Here is a 27,609-nt window from a genome sequence, read left to right as displayed (position 1 = left end):
TTGGTTTGATTACAATGTTGTATTACAAGTTCAAACCAAAATAAATTATTATTAAATATTTTTATAAACTAGCAAATTATTATTAAACATTAAATAACACATTTTAATATTATTATTTTATTCAAATAGAATAGAAAACAGTGTTTATGAAAATTTTAAAAACTGGTAGATTAAACAGTATAACAAAGCCATGCATCAAAGATGAAAATTTTTAAAACTGGTAGATTAAACCGACCATCGAATATTTCTGAAACCCGAATCGATCTAAATAGTTTTTTAATTTATTTTCTTACTTCATTCACAATAATTAATTCAAATTATTTAATAATTTTTAATTAAAATATTATATATACTATTAAATTATAATATTCTATTGAATTTCAGTAATTTTTCAATGTGAAAATTACTTTGCTGAATACCACGCGGTGGACCACTTAGATCTGACAATTCCAGGGTAAAAAGGCTAGTTTCACTCGCTTGTAAAGAAACTCAACATAAATTATGAAAATCAAATCTTGCATCAACGTGAATTGGAAAAAAAAAAAGGGACAATGATTAAACATGGTATTCGGAAATCCTTAGTTTAATAAGGCGTAATCAAATGACTGATCGTGTTTAAATTAAACGTCCCCTGATGGTTAATTAACATTCGGTTAGTCGTCGAACGACAAGCACGAAGGTAACGCATAAAATAAATGAGAAGCATATTTGTTTCAATCTTCAGAAAAAATGCAAGGTGCCACTGGAGATTTCTGGACAATCAAACTGACGGTACAGCCCAATCGTGAACTAGTCAGTTGAAGAACAAAAAACAAAAACAACTAGTAAATTGAATTTTCAGATATTGCAACTGCCTCTGGTTGGTGGGTTCTCTTTAGAACATGACATTAGATTTGTGTAGTTACGTGAACACACCTAATGAATCTCGCATCTTACACTTACTTCTAACAAGATTGCTCCAAAGTCAACCCTAACAAAATCAGACCACAGGTTTGGTATAGCGACTTGTAAAAGTCTTGCGTTCCTATCCAATCTCCATGAAGTGACATATGAAGTGATTTAAATTTTCTTTGAAAAAAAAAAACGAAGAGAGTAGTGGATGTCCGTGGAAGATAGGATCATAAAAAACGACACAATCCCTAATCTCAGGAGCATCTCTCACAAAGTCTCCAACTCAATTTATTACAAGTGATTCTTTTCTAAACATGAGAAATGAAAAACCCAAACAAGCAACTCTGTATGTGTGCAGTGAAAAATACCGAATTCAGAAGAGCAGAAAATTGTTATGTCACCGGTAAATATTTCCTAAGGTTTTGATGCGCCACCAAACACGTCCACGTAACAAATGGGGCAGGCCTGATAGGATAAAGAGTCATCAGTTTTTGAAGATTCCACAAGATTTCAAGTTCATCTTACAAATTTTAACGGCTTACCTTGTTGATGCTAAGCCATCTAGTCCCACAACCCACGTGATAAGCATGTTTGCATGGCAGCGTGATCCGCTGGTCACCTCGCTTATACTCCATTTGGCAAATCACACACCTATTTCCAGCAAAAAGAAAGAAGGTTTGGAAACATGGTAGTGATGGAAAGGCATATTCAAGTTTTAGATGGAAAGATAACATTTTCTGATCACATATTGAAAATGCGAACATGGAAATTAAAAACAGACCAGTGGCCTCAGTGTGCATGGCAAGCAAAGAACATATGCTAAGGAATAGTGCATACCTAGGTACCAAACCCCATTGCATCAACAAATGAATTTACTTCAAAAGCAAGGAAAAAGGAGGAGAGAACGTATGGTAATTTTGTCATATTCTCTATGTGTAATTTTGTCATGTTCACTATGTTGCCTTGGACCATTTGTGTTTATCCCATGTCCAGTGCATTCATTTCTCATTAATTGGAAGAGTCACAGATTCATGATTCCATTTCATTACAAGTATTTATTCATAGATAAAGGTATGACTTCTAAAAAAGTAAACTGACATTCCTTGACTAGAAACCAGCATCCTGTGTATAAAGTCCTCAATCATATTTTCATGCCTTGAACTTGCACATTGTTCAGTTTCTAAACAGAAGGTAATGAAATGTCTAACCAAATAAATAAGCTAAATTCCTCTTGGAAAAGTTTATCAAGACATCATCCAAAAGACCAATCGAACATTCAACAGATATTTAATTGTTAATTTAACATCCAACTGAAGGTCATAAAAGCTTTTGAAAACATCTTCCAAGAAACAATCAAATCAAACTGGATCTGTGCAGACAACCAAATTTCTAGGAATGGACATCAGTACACACCATACATAAGCCCAAAATAGTACCTCTCTTTTCTTGATTTCCTTCTTGAGAAAAAGCTGCACTTGTACTTCGATACTGGAAGCAAGGAAATAAGTTCTTGGGAAAGACCACGACTTTGAGTTCCAACTGTCTCACCTAATTCCAATAATTCCTGTATGGAAAAGATTTGGTTAAAACAGGAAATGATTATCCAAAACATATGCAAATTAAAATGGAAACCAACAGAAGACAAATAATAAACATTTATAAGACCACAACTATACAACTGTAAACATCTTCTTTTAAGTTTGGAACTTCACAAGCCACTTTAGTTTTTGCAAGAAAGAAAGTCAAAACACTAAGAACTACCCATTTTAGTAGAAAGCAGAATTGCTGTATATCTGGAAGCATCATTCGTCATTCACAAGAATAGGGGAAAACTGATTAGAGGGAATGTAACCTCCATTACATCCCAATCAAGTAAATTAACATTTCTAACCCTGCTAAAAAAGTTCACACCCACATGTGACAACCAATAACGTGGTACTGGGTATGTCACATGCTGAACAATATCCCACCATAGAATTCGACTTTAAGCTATGATCAGAATAGAAATTATAAAAGTTAAATTAAATTAGCATCTAGTATACTTTGGCCTCCTTAAAAGATGTTAGAGCCATATCACCACAATATGTCAGGTTTTCCCAGCCATATGTACAATTGTACATAAACATGCACCGAGTGTCATATGCTCCAATGTGACTAATTGACACCAAAATAGTTTACAAACATAAATAATGGGAGAGAGAGAGAGAGTATAGAATAAAATAATGCATTGGTCCACTAGGTAAACTCTCATTTCCCACTGCTGATCAAATTCACATGCCTATTACTTGCGCTTTAACTCAAAATATGTTGTATAAAATGACTAACAGCAGATATTCACTTTGTTCACAAATTAACAAACCTTAGGTGGTAGCAGAAATGACACATACTTGATCAAATAGCTCAGGCATCTATAAGTAAAAAATTACTCTCTCTTGCAACTCTCATTCTCAGGCACTGCATAAAGTTCATCTAGAGCAGCTCTATGTGTAAAACCATGCACCAGAATTTTAAATGGGGAAACAAAATTATGACTTGTTAAAGCCTCCCAGTCTAGGAACTCCATAAAACTCAAAGTGGACCCATTTTTTAACTCCTGTCAACTAAAGGAATCAATCATTGAATCCCCACACAGACGATATCACCATAATTATGAAAAGAAAACGATATGCAGATTCAGCAATATTAAAATGCGCTAAAACTACAAGGGGGAAAATAGAAATTTATTATCTAACCTCATAACTCATATTGTCAGGATCAATATTGTCTTGCCAAATGACCTGCAAAGTCCACAGATGACACAATATACTCATCTAAAACCACAAGAATTCTTATTTTTGTAGGCAACAGCATAAATAATATTAATATGTTATATTGACATAGGTAGGCTGCAAAGAAAAGCGCCTCTCTGTTTGCACATTGTTTTGGAATAAAATCTTATCTTTCCCTCAATAATTTTTTTTGCATGACCTTAGTCAAAGTTCGCTAGATATATCTTCCTTGCTACTATTTCACATTTGTGTATCTTTTATCTTCTGAAATTAGAAAACATAGAAGCCCCCAACACCATGTCTATGGCAACATATAATTGTTGTGTGTGTAGAGAGAGTGACAGAGTGTATTAATATATGAACTGCATTCAGACATATATCACTGTAGGCTTGGACCAATAAGAAGTTAGTGCACCTGAAAATCTTGAGCATTCTGATGTCTTCGCAAGCCTGAAAAGTGAAGGAAGGTGTGAAACTTGAGGGAAAAGTGCAAAAAGAATAAGTTACCACATGAGAAAGAACAATCAGCAAATACAACTATACAAGAACGTAAAAGAAACTGTCAATGCAATTGAGCTTTAAACAACGTCCAACTAATCCAAAGGCAGCGTGTGAAATCAAAAGATCACCAAATAGTGGTGTGCTGCACTGCAATTCATATATGATATTGTCACTAAATTGAATCCATATGGCAAGGATTTAAAATAAATTCGCAAAAGAATTAACATATGCCAAGATTCAACCCTGATTTAGGGTAAAAAAAGGACAAGAACAAAGACAAGAAAAAAAACGAAAATTAACAGAGAAGCTTGAAATATGTCAATATAAAGATAATCAGGGGTTTATTACGAGGTTCAATTGCCTTTCTCGAACAAATTTGCGCAAGGGAGGGCACTGAGAATGGGGTTTCAAATAAAGTCTTATCTTTCATCTTGTTTGTGATCTTCAATGAATAAGAATTTTGAAACACTCTGCACACTACCACCTTTATCGAGCTTATTAATCTGTGCGACAGTTTGAGATCTCTGCGCCCCCCCCACCCCCACCATACAAAAAAACCCAATCCATCTAACCTGAAGGCTCATCCCACTTCAAAATAACTTCAGTTTTTGGCAGCCTCCCCATTTGGTCAGAGAAATTTGCACTGGAGAGAGCAAACAGCTCAGGAGATTCTCTCCCTCACTGTCCCTCCCTCCTGTCTCTCCATTTACCAATCTCCATCCACCATAATGGTTATACTTATCCCCCATAGAAAAATTTATCAAACTTTATGGTGGAAAAAGATAACACCTAAAGGAAAATCAAAACTTACATTCAACATGATCATTTTGAGTAGTCATGTTCTCGTTTCGTTCCCGTTCTGCATTTACAGCACCAGTTGGCACATTAGTCATTGTAGAAGAATTCTCCAAGGGCCTTCTATAGTCATCAATTTGTGGTCCATGATCATGGACCTCATCAGCATGAATATGATCATAATAGAAACTACCCCCAGATTGGGACACACCGAACTTGTAGAAATTAGCATTCATTGAAGGATACACACTTTCCTGCACGTATAAGAAGGACCATTCAATTCCCCAAAGAAAATAATGCAAACTACGGAAACTTCTTTTGTTTAGACATGAAAACTAAAATCAGCAATAATATTGAAAAAGAGAGAGAGAGAGAGAGAGAGAGAGAGAGATTGACTTAAAAAGCAGCAATACAAATTGATACACATTTCAAATAAGTGTCACAATGGACAAATAAAATGCCAATCTATATTTATCATTGAGGAAACACCAACCAAGAAGCCATCTACCCGTTTCGGAAAGAAAGGATTGTCAATTTTAAGGTACCTGAACATGAGAGGCCCCATCAAAAATAAAATTCACATGTTCATAGGTAAGGCCTTCGAAGTATTCCATAAAGCTTCCGGCTGAATTATAAGGGTAGCTAGAGTTCATGTACTGAACGTCCATATGTGGATTCCAATTCATTTTAACCACTAATCTGTCAAATGAGTAAGCCGTAGGCGTGAGCGCAACTCATCAAGGAGAATTGGATTTACATTTTTTAAGCGCATTAAACTGCATAAATAGAAACAAAAAGGTAGATGCCAACCTACTCGCTAAATTTAAACTTGCAGATTCAGTCAGTGCGCCTCAGTAAACAGTCTCCTGCCTAACTACTTTATTACTTCCCACTATTTCTGCAAAGGAAACAGGCAAGCGCAAATCAGCAACAGAGTAAGCATCAAAACTAAAGACGATACATAATCAACATTGACTGCACATCAAATAATTTATTCCAGTTGATCTCAAGCAACAATAGTTGGTAAAAACTACTTAAATGAGAAGAACTCAATAGCATGTACTGAAATCGGACTGATCAACCGAGTCTCAGATTTCAGAACAAGAACACGTCCTTGAGAATGGGAAAAAAAAGAAGCGGGATTTAACAATTACAACAATTTTTTTTCTTGTCAAACAACAAAACGAGAAAATAAGTACCTCAGTAGACAAATTTCACGACAATTTGCTTTCCTGCAAAGCACAAAATGGAAACCAGAAATGAAGAGAGTCCGAATAAATTGATCTCCAAAACAGGAAAGGTGATTATAGTGATTTAGAGAACTAACAGAAAAGAAAATGTGAAAAATACGAAGAAAATGTGGTACCGCGTGCATAAGAAGCAAAATGAGCTCGGGAAAATGAGAGAAAAAAAAAAGGTGAAAGGAGTGGATCAAGAGAGAATACACAAGAAGAGTGAGAATCAGATGTTCAATAGAAGAATGATAATTTATTCAGAATTATTATTAACAAATAAAAGAGAAGATATTCTGAGAGAGAGAGGGAAAGAAGAACCGACACTGATAAGCCAGTTGAGACGTGCTTGCTCTCTCCGGCGAACGGGCGAAATGGTGAAGCATGACTTCTTCTCGCTTCGTCACTCTCACATCTTTTTCTTTCCTTCTCTCTCTACACGTCGACATTTGATCTGCGTTTGTGAGCAGCATGGCACCTTTATGCTGTTGTTGGACTGGAAATGATTCCGTGTGACGCCAACACAGCACTTTTTAACCTTTTTCTTTTTTCCCTTCTCTTTTCAACGGACCAGATTTTTATCTGCTAAAATTACTTGTGCTCTTGTGGACTTGATAAATTAAATTAAATTTAGGAATGTTATATTAAAAATATTCTTTTCTAATATTGGCAATGGTTCTTAATAAAAGAAAATTTACTCGAATTTTTCATTATTCATATTCTCTATTACAAACTCGTAGTTTCTATAGTATTAGAGTAAATTTTTGCTGCCCATCAAATGATGAACGCTTTTTTCCTTGAAAATTGATGAAAAATTTAATTGTTTACAAATATACAATAGAAATGCTCATATGCATTAATGATTTTAAATGGGTTTAGATTGTTAGACAACAAGGCACCAACCTTCTTAAGACTGCCCAAATCTTCAATGCCGATTAAATCCCAATTCACCAAACAATAGAGTGCAAATGATTTTTAAAAATTAATTATTCAATCTATATAATTTTAAAAAATTAATAAATTACTTTTTTTTTAAAAAATGTCATTGATTATTTTTTGTTTTGTTCACAATTTAGATTTTTATAATTTCATAATTAATGTGTAAAATTTACTAAGTTAAAAAACCAACAAAAGAAACTTGTAAAAACTGAAACATGGGCCCACGCTGCGGAAACAAATCCTAATTTGCTAAACATTGTGGTTGGGGATGCAGTGGGTAGTTGGCTTGTGTATAGAAAATGAACCCATGTTTTCTTTTTTCAAAAAAAAAAAAAAAAATATCACCAAAAGCCATCTGATCCTCTCAAGAAGGAAGTTGGTGTCAGTTTAGTTTGGTTGGTTGGTTGGTTAGGATTTAGGAATCAATCTACAAACCACACATCGATCAAACAAAATAATAAGAGCAATTTTTTTGCCTTTCACACGTCGTCCTTCTCAATTTCAGTCATCTTATAGAATACATCGACCATCAAATATCGTTGAGACACATCTGAAAAGTAAACAAACAATGGGCCACAGGGTGTTTGAAGATTTATTGTAGAGGCTATCAATATCCGCTCATAAAATCAAGCTGAGTGAAACAATAAAGCATAGAGAAAAACAATAACTTGTTATTATGGGTAGTTTCTGCTCTGGTAAGAAGTCTCATATCAACACAAGAAATTTCAACAGTACGGTTAGAAAGCTAAAATTTCATAAGAAAAGATTGACGTGGAAAGAATCAAGACACGTCAACAGTTTTTGGGGGGTTTATCTGTGTTGGATTGTTGTGGACCCGCAAATGAATTTTCATGTGCTTGTTGGTTAAGGTTCGCAAAGAAATTATTCCAAAAAGTAAACTAATTTGGTCCACCACCTTCTGGGGCAAACAAGGTATGTCGAGGAATCTCTCACACAAAATCTATCATTTCCTTATATTGTTCATTAAGGAAAGCAAATTATAAACAAATGTTAATTAGGTGGATAAGCTCATGAACAAGTAAATGAAACTAATTGGACTACTTTATGGCATTGAGTTTCCAAACTAATTTCATTTGCTGTTGAAAAGATAATTTCTCAAACTGCAGCAGAATGAAGTAGCAAGCTTTTGGACTGCTTGGTTGTCGTTGATAGATTAAAATGGTAAATGGTAATGGTATTTTAGTTTGATACTCCAGAGCTTACAATATAACCAAATTAAAACTCAAAGCAGGACACAAAAGGTTATTGTACATCCCAATAGTGGTAATGTCCAATCAATTTTCATGGGTGGTGAGGTTTGAGCTAGCACTGGCAGGAGGGCAATGCCAATATGCCATGGCTCTTGTACCCAAGTAATCAGTGGCCGGCCTGACCAGAGGGCCGAGAAAAGGCTGTCAGGCATGTGCCAAGAAAAGAAACAGGACAAAGGAACAGGAATGAGAAGAACAAAACCTAGCGTGCAAGCAATCACCTATCATATATTCTATATTCCCTCCTACATTTTTGTCTCTCTACACTAAGCAAAAGTGCAATTCTGTTCCCATTTACCATTTAATAATAAACCAAGAGTAACTTAAATTCAATATACATGTGTCCATTCAATAAATAAATAAACTTATTATATACCACCTTACCATGAAGAGCTAGTCATTTGCCTTGGAGTCACCTGTGCCAAGTTCATAGGCACATTTCCTCAGCAGCACTTGTAATGATTTCAAACACCTTTAAGAGAGTTTTTAACCAGTACTACTATTCATTGATTATTACTTCTGACATAATTGAAATAAAGTTTACCCATCCCAACATGCTGCTTCTCTTGTAGGAATACTATGCTACGGATATTATGACACCAGTCCACATCTTCTTCGGATTCCTTCAGTACAATTCTTGGGATCTTCTAAGCAACAAACTTCTCTTATGAATATTATATCAAAGATCAAGCTAGTCTACTTGTGCATGCATGATGATGGAAATATACCCTCAATTTCTTTGGACGATAGAGCTAAGTTCTCAGAAAATAATCATGATATGGTTCCACTTGAAACACAATTACAATTGCAACTGCAAAATAATATACATGAAGTGGATTTGAAATTAATATGTAACAAAAATTCATCGCATGATATGTAACTAAACGTATGCTTCAATCAATTGTTTATGGCCTGAGGGAGAATTTATTAGATTAATGAGAACATGGCAGGGGGAAGTGGAAATGAAAAGAAAATTTGAGATGTTTAGTAGATGATAGAGGAGCTCAGATACCTGAGTGGTGGGGAAATAACACTGGTATTATCCCACCAGCACACAACGGTATATTTACCATGTTGTATTTGGATGTTTCTGCTGAAATGATCTCCATTTCTCTTTAGCATCTCATTCAGGTTTGGAAGAATACCTACATGATATCAGTCCACACAAGTAACAAAAAGGAAATTTATTGTACCCACTCAATTGTATTTACGTTTAACTAACAAGAAAATTATGATTTTTAGTGGAATCTACCATGGATTTAGATAGGAATTGTCAAGATTTTAGATGATATAAAATATCTTAATTGATTGAGTGAATAAATCTAGATGGATTAATTTTCCTGGAACAAAACATTTAAAATTGGGATCAATAGGAAGGTTTTCCTGACGTGGATCAGCCAAATATAAACAACTCATTTGCACGGTAACATCATTGGTTTCCCCTATCAATAGTTTCCATATGCTTGCATCTAATACAGAGAATGCCTCCAGGTAAAAATAATAATAAAAAAAAAAATCTACAACGCTTGGAAATCCTTTCATAATAGTAAATTCATAAACAACCACAAGAAAATCCTTAAGAGTCTCTAAATGGTTTTTTTTTTTTTTTTTTTGTGAAAAGAAAAGGCATATTTTATATATACAAAAGAAAAAATACATTAGAGACCAAATTTTTTTAAAATGTTCCATTAATTTTTTGCTGAAATCTTAAATTATTGACCATACAATCCATTATTCTAACCTTGTAACGTTAAAATTCATAAATGGGCGGCAAGTCACCGGTTTTAGAAAATAACTTCCCAACATAGATTTGGGATTTTTTTTTTCTCTTAATGTTGGCAAAATGCTTTGTCAGAATTTCAGAGCCATAGATAAGCTCAAAATATCACCGAGTTCAATACTGCATACTCATAGTGAGAGCGAAGTACCTTGTTTGGGCTGTGTGCATGGTGCATAGAAATCAGGGATCAGAGGGAGCCTTATGCTCTTAAGTCCTACAAACTGAAGGTGCTTTCTGGTGCATGTAATGGATGACTGCAAAATTACATTTAATGGCAGTAGTGGCGGATGGAATTTTTTTTATCTATCATGGGGAAAGGAATGAGGTTTTATTAGGAGAGGGACTTCTGAAATTTCTTTTCTTTGATTGGTTGTACTCTAGGTTTGAAGTTGCTAAATCCTCGTTCATGGATCTGACAGAAGTTGAGGGAAGAAAGGGAAGAAGAGAGACTGAATGAAATAAAATAGCTAGATGTTTAATTCTCCTAATGAGTGCTTCAAAACAAACCAAAATCATCTACTGAATCAAATAGCTCGCAAGAAATACCAACCACAACATGACGAATCTATTATTGCCTGACGCTCAGCGTGGTAACCAAATAATGGACAAACCTCTGAACTATTCAAAATTCCTGGGTGCATTCATGGCCTATAAGCTTCTGGCTTACAGAGAAAGGCACTGGATGGTTGTTTTTTGGGTGGGGGGCTCAGGGGAGCTGGAACAGACTGAGAGATGAGTACTCAAAAGCAGCAGTATTAAACTTTCAACTTTGTATAGCAAAAAGCTCAAATAACTAACTATAAGACATTCCTAAGGCTAATCTAAAGTGATACACGTGGTAAGCAAGGTTAGATACTCCGTATACATAAAGCTAGGAAAATTGCATACAAGATAGAAGGAGTGTATTTTTCAGTTCTTCAAACCTTGAAGAGTCTATTGATGCCTTCCCAGATCAATTTGATCTCTTGCTTGTATTCTGTCAACACCAAAGGAAGTGGGGTCTTGAGATGTTTTCGAGCTCCTGAAATCCATTTCCAGTTGCTTCTGCCTCAGTTGCAATATGCTTTGCTCGTTCTCTAGTTTTATCCTCTCATTTTCCAGCCTTAATCTCTCAAACTCCCTATCTTTCTTGCTGCAGTATCTCAACCACTTGAAGTGCTGCTTCTCGAGCTCAAATGCTTGAGCCTGTATGCTGACTCTCTGCTCCAAAACTTGCAACTTCTGTTTCTTAATCCACTCCTTTTTCTCCCATACTGACACTGTAGGATCTTGAAAAATCCCAGCCATTTCAACCTCAAAGCCAGTGCACCCACCTGATTGAGTCCAAAGGTGAGCATCTTCTTCACTTACATTATCTCTCTCATACTTGCCCATCCTCTCTCCATCCACTTTAGCATTACTGTCATCTTCACCATCCCATTCATCATCATCACTATCATCATGACCCTCAGCTTCCTCTTCCTCTGAACCATCGTTGTCTTTTGAGCACCTTTCACGGGGTAATGAGCAGCCTTGTAGGTCAAGATCCTGGCAGTTGGGTATCCTCTGTCCATTATGGTAAGCACACATTTCCTTGTAAAACAAATGTTTTGAGCTCAATATCTTTCTAACATCATCCTTTGCCTTAGCGGAAAGATGAGGCATTGAGTCCATCAGAGCAGGGTTCTCCACCACTCTACAACTGGTTCCCCTTCCAAGAATATCATTCAACCGCTTGTACCTCTTATTCAAGTCATTAAACTTATCCTCACACTGTTGTGGCGAAACATGACAGCCCTTGCTCATCATTATCTTTGACACTGTTTTCCACTTACCTTTCTTTTGCAGGATGCCAGATTTCCTCTTAAGCCCGTCAACACCCTCATTATCATCTCCCACACAAGCAACCACTGCTATAAGAAGCCTAACCACATTATCTGTCCATTTCATTCGTTGCCATTGGGATCCCTTTTTACCCTTAGCCCCACTGGAGTTCTCACCATTCCAGTCTTCTGTAAAGCTTGGCTCATCATCTTCACTCGCATTGCCATTGTTTGCAGCATTGAGAGGGCTAACTGCTTTCCCTTTACTGAAATTAGCTGAATATCCTTTTGGGATTGAACCTTTGACTTCCGTTAGCCCCATGGTTTGATGATCATTATCAAGGCCACCTATTAAATTCATATGATTTTGATGGGTTAAAGGGGGATGACCCAACTGGGTCTGCTGCTGTCTATGAATTGGTGACTCAAGGTCTAGTAATCCACCAGTTGGACCTGACAAAAAACGCCCTCCCAGACCTGAATTATCCATATATCAACGAATTGACTCTTACAATTCCAATACCCTAATGCTGTTAAGTCGCTGACAAATGAAGGAATATGAAATAATAAAAAATCACATATTCCAATGTTTAAGGAAGCAACGAACCCACTTAACTAAACTAATATAATTACCTGGTTCATCCCAGCTGATATCTCCACACTGAGAAACTAAAAAACAATAGAGCATAAAACCTCAATATTCCACCTCCTATTTTCCTCGAAATTCTTAGCAGCTAAAGAAGCGGGTAATCATAAAACCAAAATCCACATAAACCCTATAACCCAATACAGATTATACCAATTCCTAATCATATAAAAGCATATCTCCGACTTGATCTCCCATAATACTCAAAAACCCAAAAACGTTGGAACTGAATCCGCACAATAAAAGAGACGCTTGATAAGTGAAGTTAGATCAAGCTTCCGAACAAGACCCAATAATCTATTCCAGTGATTCACACATTCTTGATAATGAAGAGTGAAACTTTCCTAGGAAATGAAACAAAGACTTGATCAATGCAATGGCACAAAGTTAAAAAACAGTTAAATTATAACAGAAAGTTAGTTCGAGCTTACCTCTTAACTGATTCACAACGGAGATTTGACTGTATGAGATGAGTGAGGAAGATGCAGATTGTATTCGCTGAAATAGAAATTCAAAACAAAATAAAACAAAATCAGGGATAACGGAGGTCGAAGTTGGAGCAAGAGAAAAGAGCTTCCGATGGCACCACGCTTAAAGATCCTACGGTAAGCTGCGCGTTGAGCTGTTTGTTCTCGTCGAAAATATGCCTTTCACTCCCTCTGTGAATTTAATATTATTATTTGAGCCATATCAATGCAAAACCTAAAATATATCGATTAAAGGAATAACAATTATTTTTTAGGCAAATTTTTGCAACACCATTTGTAAAACAAGTTATTTATACTATATTTTAAGTTAAATATAATTGTAAAAGAGGATATATTATATTAACTATAATATATTATCTTAATTGAAAAAAAAATCTTAAACCTCAATTTTTTTTTTCAATTTATAAAAAAATGGTAATTTTAGCATTTAAGATTTTTTTTTAATTGTTTTTTTCCTTTTATTATAATTAGGTTGACGTCCTCCTCACCAATTCCACGATTGTCCAACCACTTCAGAGTTTTCAAGGGGCCTTCAAAATTCGTTCTTGTCAACCAAATCGATGATAATGTAATAGGCCCTATTATAATTAAAAATTTTGATGAATTAATTTTACAAGAACATAGAATCAATAATTTTATTTAATTAAATTTATTTTATATCATTTTCTCCTATTTAAAATTAAAAATAATAATAATAACTTTTAATTTTAAAGAATTTCATTTTCAATAAATAAAATAATACATAATTTTATAAAAATGATTTAAAATATTTTATGAAGTAAATCATTTCAAATAAAGCATATAGCAATTATATCAAGTAGCTTTTCCTGATGTGGTAATTCTATACTGAAAAATTATAATTTCAAAAGAATAGTGCATTCATTACGTTGCAAGGGTATACTTTTTTTCAATATAAATAATATTATTGAGTTTCATATGCTTAAATTTAAAATGATCTAAATAAAAAGAATCAAACTAAAATTTAGCAAAAGTTCAATACGTCCTGAGAAATTTTATATCGATACAAGATATGTTCTCATAAATAAACAAAACTTAAATCGGCGTGAAAACGAAAGTCTAATACTCATTAATAAATTTTATATCAATGCAAGGTTTTTCCTCACAAACCATACAAGATTTAAATTGGTCGGAAATATTTTAATTCTATATACTTATTTAATTTCTGTTGAAATAGACTCTGATTTTTTTTTTTGAATCAATAGACTCTGTAATTTTTAAAATTATATCTAAATAATATCGAATAGAATTAAATAATTGCCCATATATACTATCAACATGAATACAATAGAAAAATATATATACAAAATTACTATTACGTATTTAAAAAGAATAAAAAAAATACATAAATACAATAAAAAAATATCTATACAAAATTACTATTACGTATTTAAAAAAAATAAAATAAAAAGAAATAAAATAAAAATAGAAACCAAACTTAATAAAATATATATTTAGAACATTTTTAAATTTAAAACATCAATAAACAACTTCCATCCAACCTTTTCAGATTTCAAAAATCAGAAAATCGCATTCAAACGCAAATAAGGAATAATTATGAAGTGCCATCGTTGTATGCACAATTAAAATACACATAGTATTTGATAACTGATCGTAATGAGATTAATGTAAGATTAATCATGATTGATCAGAATAAATTATCATATACCTAAAAGAGTTGCAGAGAGTAATTTCCCATCCTCAGACCAATGTCGTGGATTAATCAAGAGGATCTTACATTAATAAAAAGGCTACTGTATGCACTGATACACCTGTTCATGAATAATCCCAACCAGAGCTTAAAAGTCAACTTTATCTACAAGTCGTTCAAATTTTCAGATGGTATCATCGTGAATTTGCCCTCAAGAATTTGCAGAGTGCAAAGGTTTCTTATAAGACTGCAATAATAACGAAGAACAAACAACACTAATTGATGAAGCAGCCATGCAAGCACCAGCAAGCCAAGGTGGCAACCGAATTCCAATGAATGGGTACAGGATTCCAGCAGCAATAGGCATGCCAAGTATGTTATAACCAAGGGCCCACACATAGTTTAGCCGAATGCGCAAAATGGTCTTTCTTGATAGATCTATGGCTGTAACCACATCTTCTAAGTTACTTTTGATGAGAACAATATCAGCTGCCTCAATGGCTACATCGGTGCCAGCACCAATTGCCATGCCAACATCAGCTGCAACCAAAGCTGGTGAGTCATTTATTCCATCTCCCACCATTGCCACAGTTATCCCTTTTCCCTGCAATCAGTTCAAATATTTCACATCTTAACCACCTGCACATCCACTGGATGCCTGTTCAATCATTTCAAAATATAGATGGAAAACCAATATAACTGAGGATTTTGACTCAATCTGAAAGCCAGTACCTTTACGAAAGGAAACAGGACAGAGAGAGTGGGGACAGCCATTCCCCATCCTTCCCTCCTAATGCAGAGAATTCTTTTTTTCTTTTTCTTATATTTGGAACAGCTGAACAGGTCTAAATAGTTGATCTTGTACTTATTTATTTCATGGTGCGTTTTGTACAATTGATAGCCATTCAGGGTTATTTGTTTATTTATTAATTAATTTAGCAATAACCATGTAAAAGTCAGCATACCTGCAAGTCTTTGATCCTATCTGCCTTTCCCATTGGATCCGTCTCGGCAAACACCTTTCCAATTCCAACCTCCTTTGCAATAGCAGCTGCTGTAGCCCAATTATCACCAGTCACCATGATGGCTGAAATGCCCATGGAATGAAGATAGGAAATAACCCGCCCAGCTTCTGGCTTTACTGGATCAGTAACCGCAAACGCTCCTGCAATTTTTCCATCAATAGAAACTAGCACACATGTTCTAGCCAGCTGTTCATTTTCTGAAATGTAGTTCTCAACCTCAGTGCCAATTGTGACATTACAAGCCCGCATGAGCCTCTTATTCCCAACCAAAACCATTTTTTCACCCACTTTTCCGCTCACCCCAGCTCCAGTGTGCACCTCAAAGTCTTTAGCCTCGGCAACATGTACTGCACTAGACCCAACCTTCTGGCGTAGCCTCTTAGCATGCTCCACCACAGCTTTTGCTATTGGGTGTTCACTATTCACCTGATGATTGGGGAGAAAAAGAAGTCACAAAATTTATCTCACTACTGTAGTGGCAGCAGCCAGCAGAAGTCACATAAAAAATCTGGTTTTTTCATAACACTGTTTATAACTAGCATACACTTCAAATATTCAAGTAACTTGAGAACTATCCAAATACTTCAGAATTGGTCTAAAAAAAATCGAAATGAAAATACTTATTCTTCAGTTTAGAAGTGTTGTTACTGACAAACTTCAGTAGCAGCCAAAAAACCAAGTTTATTTGTTAAGCTGGCATCTTGAAACTTCTTTATGAAAAAAGAAAATCCCCACTTAGGGTTTGTGAATAAAAGTAGTATTTCAATCCTGTAGCTTTCATATCAGAACAACATTAACATTATGGATACCTACCTCAGCAGCTGTAGCCATATCACAAAATTCCTCCATTGAGAAACTAGAGAAGAGCACAGCACTAACTACTACTGGTTTTCCAACTGTTAATGTACCTGTCTTGTCAAAGATAACTGTCTTCACCTACAGCTCAGAAAGAACACAATCTGGTTTAAATAACAATCACAAATCATCTGGAAGGCAATTTTATGTATGAATCTACCCACCAGTAAAGGTTCAATTAGACTCATGTAAAGGATCATATAACACTTAACGCAATATACCTGCAGCAAGCACAGTGACCACTCTCCGCTACTGTATCTAAAAACAATTATAAAAACATAAAATTAAAAGAAATAGCTGCCCTTTGTTAAGTTCATATGTGAGCTATACAAAGGGCGGCCCTTCCATAATCGTCTCTACTCTATAATGATCTATGTACTTGAAAACTCCGCTGGAAATCACAAGCCTAAAGCCTTAACCAGTTGCAATAACTACTAGTACTACCTTTATGTTTTTCTTTATCTGGTAAATGCAGTCAACTGATATCTACCATCTACTTTTCTCTAAATTGGAAAAGTAGCGGAACGAGTGGTTCTCTTAGATTTCAAAGCTGGTAAGAGTCAGACTTTTCTAAGTAAACTAAAAGCATGGAAAGACATGCCTTTATTCCTTTAAACCCAAATTATGTTATCGTTAAATTTTTTTAATACCTTGTATGCCTTTTCAAGTGCATCTCCACCTTTGATGAGCACACCTTGAGAAGCACCCTTGCCTGTGGCTACCATGACCGCCGTTGGTGTTGCTAGCCCCAGAGCACATGGACAGGCTACCACCAGTACGGATATACCAAACTGCAGAGCAAGCTCAAATCCGTCCATGGCTTTTGGTATCCAATGGCTAGGGTAAAGACCAGCTTCTCCAGGAATAAACCATCCCAGCCATGTTATAAAGGCTGCAATAACAACCTGAAAGGGGGTGAAAAATTAAAGATGACTAATAAAAGGTACACAGAATCCTGTATACTTTGAAACAGGAAGAAAATGGGCAAGTGACCCGAATGGAAAATCTACAACTAAGCTTCAATAGTCTATCATGAAATACATCCTCTCAAAGTACTTGACATTCTACCATCTAAAGAATATAGCTGAGTTTTTTTATCAGTTAGCAAAGCCGGTCATCATGAACAAAACTTGACAAAAAAGAAGTTAAAGGATAAAATGTACTGACTGTGGGAACAAAAAACTTGGAGATTTGGTCCGCTAGTTTCTGAACGGGGGCCCTGGCAAGCTGAGCAGCTTCTACAAGTTGAACAATTTGCGAAAGTGCAGTTTCTGACCCAACATGAGTAGCCTTAACCAGTAAGCACCCATTCTCATTCATGGTCCCACCAATTACCTATTAAACACGGAGATGTCATGAAGATCACAGGAAGAAAAAATGAATCTCCATTAGGCATTCTATTATTTCTCAAATTTCACATGCAACAGTATATAAACGCCAATGCTACCTTGTCACCGGGTCTTTTAGCAATAGGTCTTGCCTCACCCGTAATCATACTTTCATTCACATGGCTTTGACCATCTATGACAATCCCATCAACAGGAACTTTTGCCCCTGGAACAATCTTTATTACATCATTCCTTTGTATCAGTTCAGTACTGATTTCCATCTCTGAAACAACATTTCCATCACTATCTCGTGTTATCAGGTATGCTGTTTCAGGAGAAAGTTCCGTCAACTTCGCTAAAGCATCTGAAGTCTTTCCTTTAGCAAGAACCTCCAAATACTTCCCCAAGAGAATAAAAGAAATCAACATGGCACTTGTCTCAAAGAAATCTTGCCCTTCAAATTTCTTAGAAGTCATTGCTTTTATCACTATATATACAGAGTAAAAGTAAGCAGCATTGGTGCCTAGCGCAACCAAAACATCCATATTGGCGGATTTCCGTCGCAATGCATGGTAAGATCCCACATAGAACCTAAAAAGGACATTAAGCAAGACAAGATCAATGGAGTTTTCATAATTACTGCATATAGCTATACTTCTCAATAAAAGAGACTACTCGGTTTCCATTGTACAACTGAAAAATCAAGTAATAAAAGTTTCGCTTATTTAGTACCTTCGGCCAACAATGAACTGTACAGGTGTGCACAGAATCCACCTAAGAAGCATTCCAATGCTAAGCATGTTTTGAATCCTGTACTCTAACCAGTTACCATATGGATGAAGCATTGGAAGTACCATGGAAAATAGAAACACTGGAACTGAGAAAAGGCAACTCATGAAAAATTGGTTTCTGTAAGTCCGAATTTCTTGCAGCTTCTCTGTTTCTCTTCGCCTAGGAGGCACATACAAGCTTGCATGGTAAATGATGGGACCTAGGGAAGCTTCTTCAACACGCTGTATAAGAGATCTTGGACCTGTAAGGTCTGGGTCATAGTTAATAGTTACCTTATGTTCTGCAAGGTCCATTTCGACATGATTCACACCTTGTGATGACTCAAGGAAGGCTTGAATAGTGGTCGCATCTTCTATGGAATTAACTCCTTCAATTTTTAGATGCACTTTGTTCATATCATTACCAGAACTGATGAGTTCAGCTCCAAAACCAGCATCTTCTACTGCTTCTATGATGTGATCTGTATCAGTAAGGTTCTGATCAAAGTGAATCTTTGCTTCTTCAAGAGCTAGACCAACCACTGCTTTTTTTATTCCATTAACCATAAGAAGTGCACGTTCAACAGACTCAGAGCAACTAGTGCATGCCATTCCCTTAATCCTAAGCCGGCATACTGACATTTCTTGTTCTGGGAACTCATCAACAGAAAATCCAGCACCTTCGATGGTTTCCCTAATTTTTTGAGCCTATAAAATTAAAATTTCTTTTAAAAATATTTTAAATACAGAATAAGAAGTACCCATACCAATTAGGGGGGAAACAAGATTTGGACTCAATTTTCAAAAATAAAATCAGACAAGTAAAATAATCTAAATCTAAATCTAAAACACAACTCCTTATCTGCATCAAAAATATCATCAAATCAAGAAGCTTTGCAAAGAAACAGAGACATAAAATTACAACAGCATGGAGGGAAACCACAAGAATTCTCCAATTATTTGGCAATATTAACATATATAAGAACGCAGATAAAGTCGTCAAGCTGACTTACAGTAACAAGGTCTGGTATGTAAGAGATAGCAGCATGGCCATCAAGGGGCGATACAATAGTCCTCTCAACTCCATTAAGCTCTCCCAACACAGATTCTATGGATGTTGCACAAGAGCTGCACTTGATGTCCCCTATTTTTAACTTAATTGTTTTAAGCTTCTTATCTCTGTGATCCTTTTCTTTAGGAACAGCAATTGCAACACCATCTGGAGGCTGCAGCAAAGGTGCCTTGAGGTCAGCTCTCCCATTAGCTTCCATTTTACCGTTCTGAATGATTAAGCTCATAGAAGCTAAGCAAAAATGAGCAGACCAGGAAAGTCAAGCGCTAGAAAGCATTAACAATCAAGCAAACTTAACAATGAAACGGAGAATTTAGTAGACAAATAACAAGAAGTACCCTTAATTTGGACTGGCTTGTTGAACAAGAACCCAAAATTGAACCTACAAAAATATAAAGCACAGGAGATAACAACTCCTGGATATGAATTTCCACAAAATCAATCAAAACCACAAATAGAACAGGGACTGGCGACGGTTACCGTCAAATCTAATATCCACATCTATAGTTTGACATGCGAATAAAATCTTTTAAAGGCAACCCTGTGATATATATAAATAACTGAGAATATACGTAACAAAAGAACAGTCAACTGATATATACCTACGAAAATAACAGGCTTCGATCGTCACCACGGGAGAGTGGAGATAAGAGGGAAGATGGTTAATGTTTTCACTTTTTGAATGAACTCGTAAAAGGTAATCAAGAATTAGGGATTATAAAAGCAGTGATACAACAGAAGATTAGGGCTGATAGGGAAGAGAGATGATATGCCAGAGGCCACTGCAAAAGATAAAAGGGAGAGAGATGCGAGGGGAAAGAAAGCGGCAGAAAACTCTCAGAGACGGGGCTTGTCGCATTATATAGTCGCCTTCGTTTTTTTGAATTTTTGAAATCATAACGTCTTATACGGTTCGCAGTTCGCACGCACCTCAGACCGTGCTGTTAGGGCACTTTGCCCATTATTTCCTATTCTATTGGGGCGGTTTAGTGTCCATAAATCAGTTTTTCTTTTTCCCTCTTCTTCAATATTCAAATTACTAATAAATTATTTTCAAATATATCATATAAAAAAATTTATCAATGCACTCCTATAAAAATAACGTTTCTCATACTCATAAATAAATATAATTTTTAAATATAAATAACGGACATGAATAAAATGAGATATATTGGTACATAGTTTTTTTTTTTTTGGAAACAAATAATTTATTAATTGTATATACTTATCTTTCTTCTAGTTTTGATTTATATTTATAGCTTTAGCACGTTGTTTCAATTATCTAGTATATTTATTCAAACATTTTTTAATTAATATTTATATTCTACCAAATAAATCAAATCTTTAAAATTTATTACAATTTTAATTAAGAGTTTAAATTAATTTCAACCAAAACTAAAAATGTCACTTGTCATTCTATTTATTTTTTTTATTTTTAATAAAATAATTTTTTTTTAATTTATATTCATATTTTATCAATAAAATAATTTATATTTATATTTAAATCTTTTATACTTGAATAATTAGAAAATAATTATATTAAGACACTGAGAATATTAACAGTTAAATACTTACTCAAGATACTAGCAGAGTAAAAAAAATTAATTAATTACTTTATTTTTAACTATAATTAAAATAAAAAATATATAATCTAAACGAATGAACACTATTTTAGAGAAAAAGATAATTAAAAATGGATAATTATATTTATATTATTACAATAAAAAAATTATGATATAAATATAAATATATAAAAAAGATTTAGATTATTTTACAAGACTTAAAAAGATAGACATCCATAATGAAGTGATAATGAGTTGAATACAATCCCGCATGTGATTTAGTGGGGGATGAAGGGCTTTTTGTAAAATTAGGGTCGGGGCTATTTTTATTTCTGAATTTGGGGCTGAGAAGATTTTATTTGTAATTTTGAAATTTGACTGCCAAGCTCTTTGTTTTTTTTATTTTTAAATGTGGTAAGTGGCGCCAGACAATTGTTTTTTTTTTAATTATTTTTATTATTATTTTTAATTATTAATATATTATAATAAAATATTTATATTATATTAATTTTTTTATTTATATTATATTTTTATAATAATAAATATTTTTTATAATAATAAATATTTTTTATAATTTTAATATATTAATATTTAAAAAATTTTATTATTAATATTTAAATAAAAAATTACTGAAATTATATTTCAGGATTATAAAATTGATATTATGTTGCGATTAGATGTATAAAAATAATTCAATTCTATCGTATACATTTATCGAGTGATAAATTTTTTTATTATTTTAATATATTAATACATTAATTCTGTAATTAAATAGTATAAATATTTTATACGTTATTTTATAACTTTACAAAATACTAAGCGTAGTTATAAATAATTATTGTAGTTATAAATAATTATTATATTGTCTTACTATTAGATATTATATGAGAATTGAGTTATTTATAATTTATTAAAAAAATAATTAATTAATCTAATTCAAAATAAATTAATTAAATTAATTATATTTGATAAATTATAAACAATCAGGTGATCACATGCAACATTTAAGTGGCCTATAATAATATTCTATAATTCTAAATAGCAGTTAATAAAAAGTAAATTTAATTTTTATAATTTTAAATATTAATATTTATTTATTTATTTTTATAATTATAAACAATAATGTAATTTAAATAATTAATAAAAAATAATAATTAAATATTATATACGATCACTTGATTATTTATAATTTATTAAATAGAATAGATCTAATTAATTTATTTTGCGATTAAATTAATTAATTAATTTTTTTTTTATAAATTATAAACAACTCAGTGGTCATATAATATTTAATAATAAAATAATATAATAATTTTAAATATTTTATACGAATTATTTATAATTTATTAAAAATAAAAAATAACTAAATTAAGTAATTCATTCAATAAAGCTATTTTATACAGATTTAATAGCAGTATAATATTATAATTTTAAATATTTTTATAATATTATTACATATTAAAAATATTTTTATAAAATATAATAATTATTTATAACTACGTTTAGTATTTTGTAAAATTATAAAATAACATTAACCGTGTACAAAATATTTATACTATTTAATTACAGAATTAATGTATTAATATATTAAAATAATAAAAAAATTTATCACTCGATAAATGTATACGATATGATTGAATTATTTTTATACATCTAATCACAACATAATATCAATTTTATAATTCTGAAATATAATTCCAGTAATTTTTTATTTAAATATTAATAATAGAATTTTTTAAATATTAATATATTAAAATTATAAAAATATTTATTATTATAAAAATATAATATAAATAAAAAAAATTAATATAATATAAATATTTTATTATAATATATTAATAATTAAAAATAATAATAATAACAATTTAAAAAAAAATAATCGTCTAGCGTCACTTTAAGTGGCGCCAGACCACATTTAAAAATAAAAAAAAGAGCGTGGCGTCACTTAAAATGGCGCCAGACTCTGGCGCCTGTTAAAGAGGCGCCAAACGTCCTTTTCGACTACCACATGACAGTTAAACCTCAAAATCACAAATAAAATCTTCTCAGCCTTAAATCCAAAAATAAAAATAATCCCGACCTTAAATTTGCAAAAACCCCGGGGATGAAGCGTAAATTTAGTACCTTATGGACGACAGAAGACGACAAGCTGAGTGGGACCCCTTCCGATATGGTCCAACATGCTTGTCCTGCTGGATCTTTGGTTCGTTTACTAATTTAATTACAAATTAACATTTAGTTTAATAGTTATTCAAACTCCTTATACATATATATACATAAGACAACACACGTGACAAAAAGTCTGCCATACTGAAAAGTTATCCCTCACTATGAAAAGCCAATAATCATTTCTCTTTTTTCCCTTCCTATACGGCGTTGGATTGATTATTATTTCTTTCCCTGTAATGTTGCTTTGGAACAACAGCTACTTTGCTCATTATTGTTAAACATAGTACAGGACAAATTATATAGTAAGCACTTAATATATTATATAATCATAACCGTTTAGTTAGTTTTATGAAATTTCTTAAAAATTATTTATGTTATTCTCTTCACTTCACTTGTTGACCTCATAACAGTATATGAGTTCATATTTAATAAAAAAATTTATCAAAAAGATACAGATTTGCCCATAAAATAATCACTTAAATATGATTGCAACTACACTTATGGCTTGGATCAACGCCAAATTAAACTTTAATATTCAATTATTCAATTCCATCTCCTTGTCATTCTATCTTTTTAAAATCTGAAATTTGAATATATTTAAAATATTAAAAATTATTATCTCAATCAAATTTAAAATAAATTTAAATTATAAATATATAAAATTTGCTCTCACAAATTTAATATAATAATAAATGCATTTAAGTAAATATGAGAAATATCAAGTTCTACACTCTCAATTTTTAATCTCTATTTTAAAATAAATATGTGAGATTTTAAATTTTTTTATTAAATTCAATAACAATATTACACTCTAAAACTTTATTTATTTATAAAAAGTAATTTATATTTAAAATATATTTTACTGTCTAATTTTAATTTTAAAAAAATATATATAAAAATATTAATAAAGTTCTTAAAATGTAAAAAATAATTAAAATTTTTATTTAATTATAAATATATTTTTACTGACAACTTTATTAAGCATTTCAAACAGAAAAAATATTTAAAAAAAAAATTTAAAATAAACGCAAGATAAATCAATATTTTTCTTAGTAATAGCAACAATAGCTTTTTAAAGTATGTCCGAAATCCGAATGGTTTGCATTGTCAGCACTTTCCGTTCCACTAGGGAGCCAAGCGTCCAAGTGCCTGGTGTGCATTATATTTGCTTTTGCCCAACGTGCACCCAAAACAGCGTAAGGGTCCATCATTTCCTATCCTTTATTCTTTTTCATCCACATCATCATGTAATCTCGTTTGTGGCTTTTGGCCAATAGCATCAAAAAGAGGGGAAGGTGTTTTGTTTTTGTTCTTTTCTTTTCTTTTTCCACCTCCAATTATGGCTCGTGGAATGTATTTTAATTTGTTTAATTTTAATAAAAATTTTAATTACAAATGGTATAATTCCCTTTCTTTTTTCTTATCTGTTGATCCAATTCATTCCCCTCCCCACCAGAGGGTGGTCATTTTCTACAGCTTCTAGACAAGAGACAGCCTATCCTCCTATTAAAAAAATTAATTTTACTTGCTCCTCACTTTTTTTAAATCTCAGTGAGATTTAAAATAAACTCTTTTTGATTGTTGAAGACAAATCGAGTCTATATTACAAGGGATGTCCTTAATTGTGACTCTTGTATTTAGTTATTGATTTAGATCACCAGTTTTACCATTGCAACCTCCTTTTATTTCATATTAAAAAGTTATTCGCTGCAAAATTTACACATAATATTTATTTATGTAATACACTGAATAAAAATTTATAAATATATTATTACTCTTTTTTTTATTTTATAAAAAAATACAGTAAAAATAAAAAAATTGATTAATTTATATAAACATCAATATATATTTACATAATAAAAATAAACATTGAATATATATAAAGTAATCATGATTAAAGATTTAAATTTAAAAAAAAAATAATAAATAATACTTACAATTATATATTGCAATTAGATTTAAATAATCCGTAACAATAAGAGGTTAGAAAATATGAATTACTGAAAGTAAAAAAATAATAAATTGTCAAAATAATACAATTATATATTAAAATAGTATCAATACAATAAGATTAAAAAATGGTAAGAATAATAAATGAAAAGAAGACGAATACATAAATAATATATTTAATAAACATTTACATATGTTAGAATTTATTTGTTTACGGAATCAGTATTTTATTTAATATAATAATATCTATTACTGCGATATTTAAAAAAAAAAAAACAATATACTTTTTAAAGTGAAATGAGTATTGTGTAATTTTTTTTATTAAATTAGTATTTAATTTCTAAATACTAAATAAAACTAAATGTAATTATGTATTTAATAAGTATCCACGTATCTTTTTCATTAAAAAATAAAATTACTTTTTTAATTTAATGCATTGAAGTCTATTTTTTAAAGTAAAATGAGATAAGTGTTAAACCTAATTGATTTTTTATCAGTAATTTAATTAAATAATATCTACTAATAAAATATGTATTTCATGTTTAAACACATCAGTAGTTTTAAAAAATAAAAATATAACTAATTTTTATTTTTTAAATAATCTGAATTACCATTAATTTAATGTAATTCTTTGTAATAAATAAAAAAATTACACAAACGTCTATATATATATTATAATATATTAATTAATGCTTCTAAACAATTCTAAAAGATGTGTATATAATATCTTATAGATCTTAAAATTTAAAGTAAAAACGGTTATCGCAGTTCTCTAAATCAAACACTTCCAGCCCTAACCTTCTTCTTCATGCTGCCATTGAAAGGCTTTTTTGTGATGGCGTGTCTCTTCTTTGTTGCATCTGTCAGTTAAACACCTTAATTTCTAATGATCCATACAACAATTTTTTCATATCCGGTATCTCCAAACAATAATAAATAAAAAAGAATCGCAAAATAAAAAACAAAACAAAACAAAGAAGTGAAGTCAATAACGAAGAATATAACTTCAAAACAAAATAAGTGAAAAAAAAAAACGATGAGAGCATTGAATGAAATAAATTGATAAGCTATGGAATAAATATGATATCAGCTAATGCAAAGCCTTCGAATGTGTATAAAAGATAAAGGGAAGGCAACTACAAAAAAGAAAAAGAAAAATGCATCAAAGAGAGTTATAATGACGTAAAGGAGAAGTCGAGTAAAAAATAAAATAAAAACAAAGGAGAAAACCTGAGATAAGAGAGGGCTGAATGAAAATATAAAAACTGAAGTGAACATATAAATAAGATTAGAGGCATGATTAAGGAAGAGAAGAGGCTATTCATCTTCACTGTTGTCCTAGTAATTTTCTTTAATAAAAGGTTAAAAAAAATGGAAACACTGACAATGAAGTGACAGTATTTCAGCTAGAAAAGTAATCTCCTTTACTTGAACAAAGTCAAGCAAAAAGAGATGATTACACCTTGTTTAAGGTGTGAAGGAGCATGCTGTATTAAATGATCAAAATATCTAAAGAGCCTGCTCAGAAATTGAAAGGTCATACACTGTTTATAATAGTATATTGTTCAGATCATAGGCTGTGATTATCTTTTAATAGCATTTCAATGCATTTGTATTCATAAACTCTTATTGAGAAGTCATATATCTGCAACTCTTTTATTCAGCCTTTATTTAATGAATTGAAATTTCTAATGCTTGAAAAGAAAAGGTTTTTTAATTATTAATAAATACTAAACTGTAGAAATTATGACTTAAAATCATCTGTTTATATAATTTCAGCATTTTTGTATCAATGGGCTATCATTGAGTTTAAACTTTTAATGTATAAGAATTAAAAATTCTTTAACCACAAATGATTTATTGTATATTGGCATTAATATAGACGTGATAATGATTTATTATATGTTGATATTTTACCGATTTGAAAAAGCTGCATGCATGGGACCATTGTGTTTAACCGGCTCATTATTTTTTTCTGCCACAACTGCTTTTTAGTGAGTTTTGACTATAGCAGGCAAACATAAAGGAAAAAAAGAGACGATGGAGCCAATGATAACAAAGAATAATGTCATTTTGACAAAGGAAAGAGATTTGAA

At 32.1% G+C, this 27,609-nt stretch overlaps 3 protein-coding genes across 11 annotated transcripts; all 3 read right to left on the bottom strand.

The window, feature by feature from the left end:
* Positions 1–1,055: 1,055 nt before the first annotated feature.
* On the bottom strand, positions 1,056–6,721 carry LOC110630960 (E3 ubiquitin-protein ligase BIG BROTHER). 5 transcript variants are annotated; one of them, XM_021778624.2, is made up of 10 exons: positions 6,513–6,700; positions 6,155–6,187; positions 5,770–5,853; positions 5,501–5,654; positions 4,972–5,209; positions 4,075–4,109; positions 3,624–3,668; positions 2,328–2,455; positions 1,434–1,542; positions 1,056–1,356 (listed from the first exon to the last, which is right to left on the bottom strand). In XM_021778624.2, exons 4-10 carry the CDS (start codon positions 5,639–5,641, stop codon positions 1,306–1,308), a joined length of 747 nt encoding a protein of 248 aa, XP_021634316.1. In that variant the 5' UTR covers positions 5,642–5,654; positions 5,770–5,853; positions 6,155–6,187; positions 6,513–6,700; the 3' UTR covers positions 1,056–1,305. The 5 variants fall into 5 exon arrangements, with proteins under 5 accessions (XP_021634316.1, XP_021634315.1, XP_043806267.1 ...); XM_021778623.2 differs by having other exon boundaries at positions 5,766–5,853; positions 6,513–6,694; XM_043950332.1 differs by lacking the exon at positions 3,624–3,668 and having other exon boundaries at positions 5,766–5,853; positions 6,513–6,721.
* A 2,030-nt stretch (positions 6,722–8,751) lies between these two features.
* Positions 8,752–13,298, bottom strand: LOC110600136. Of its 3 annotated transcripts, none has more exons than XR_002485643.2 (4): positions 13,057–13,298; positions 11,101–12,969; positions 9,410–9,542; positions 8,752–9,208 (listed from the first exon to the last, which is right to left on the bottom strand). XR_002485643.2 is itself a non-coding variant. In XM_021736891.2 (4 exons), the coding sequence occupies exon 3, from the start codon at positions 12,467–12,469 to the stop codon at positions 11,111–11,113; it is 1,359 nt and encodes a 452-aa protein (XP_021592583.1). In that variant the 5' UTR covers positions 12,470–12,520; positions 12,613–12,969; positions 13,057–13,298; the 3' UTR covers positions 8,752–9,542; positions 11,101–11,110. The 3 variants fall into 3 exon arrangements, 2 of the variants coding, with proteins under 2 accessions (XP_021592583.1, XP_021592582.1); XM_021736891.2 differs by having other exon boundaries at positions 8,752–9,542; positions 11,101–12,520; positions 12,613–12,969; XM_021736890.2 differs by having other exon boundaries at positions 8,752–9,542; positions 11,101–12,964.
* Positions 13,299–14,573: 1,275 nt separating this feature from the next.
* Positions 14,574–20,694, bottom strand: LOC110600423 (copper-transporting ATPase HMA4). 3 transcript variants are annotated; one of them, XM_021737282.2, is made up of 9 exons: positions 20,435–20,694; positions 19,774–20,063; positions 18,723–19,468; positions 18,110–18,581; positions 17,830–17,997; positions 17,313–17,567; positions 16,621–16,743; positions 15,748–16,233; positions 14,574–15,386 (listed from the first exon to the last, which is right to left on the bottom strand). In XM_021737282.2, the coding sequence occupies exons 2-9, from the start codon at positions 20,056–20,058 to the stop codon at positions 14,994–14,996; spliced, it is 2,928 nt and encodes a 975-aa protein (XP_021592974.1). In that variant the 5' UTR covers positions 20,059–20,063; positions 20,435–20,694; the 3' UTR covers positions 14,574–14,993. The 3 variants fall into 3 exon arrangements, with proteins under 3 accessions (XP_021592974.1, XP_043805937.1, XP_043805936.1); XM_043950002.1 differs by having other exon boundaries at positions 19,774–19,986; positions 20,435–20,692; XM_043950001.1 differs by lacking the exon at positions 20,435–20,694 and adding an exon at positions 20,171–20,357.
* Positions 20,695–27,609: the final 6,915 nt, after the last annotated feature.

Source organism: Manihot esculenta, chromosome 14 (genome assembly GCF_001659605.2).
Source record: "Manihot esculenta cultivar AM560-2 chromosome 14, M.esculenta_v8, whole genome shotgun sequence".
In the NCBI taxonomy this organism is placed as follows: Eukaryota; Viridiplantae; Streptophyta; class Magnoliopsida; order Malpighiales; family Euphorbiaceae; genus Manihot; species Manihot esculenta.
This window is presented reverse-complemented; position numbering and strand designations above follow the sequence as displayed.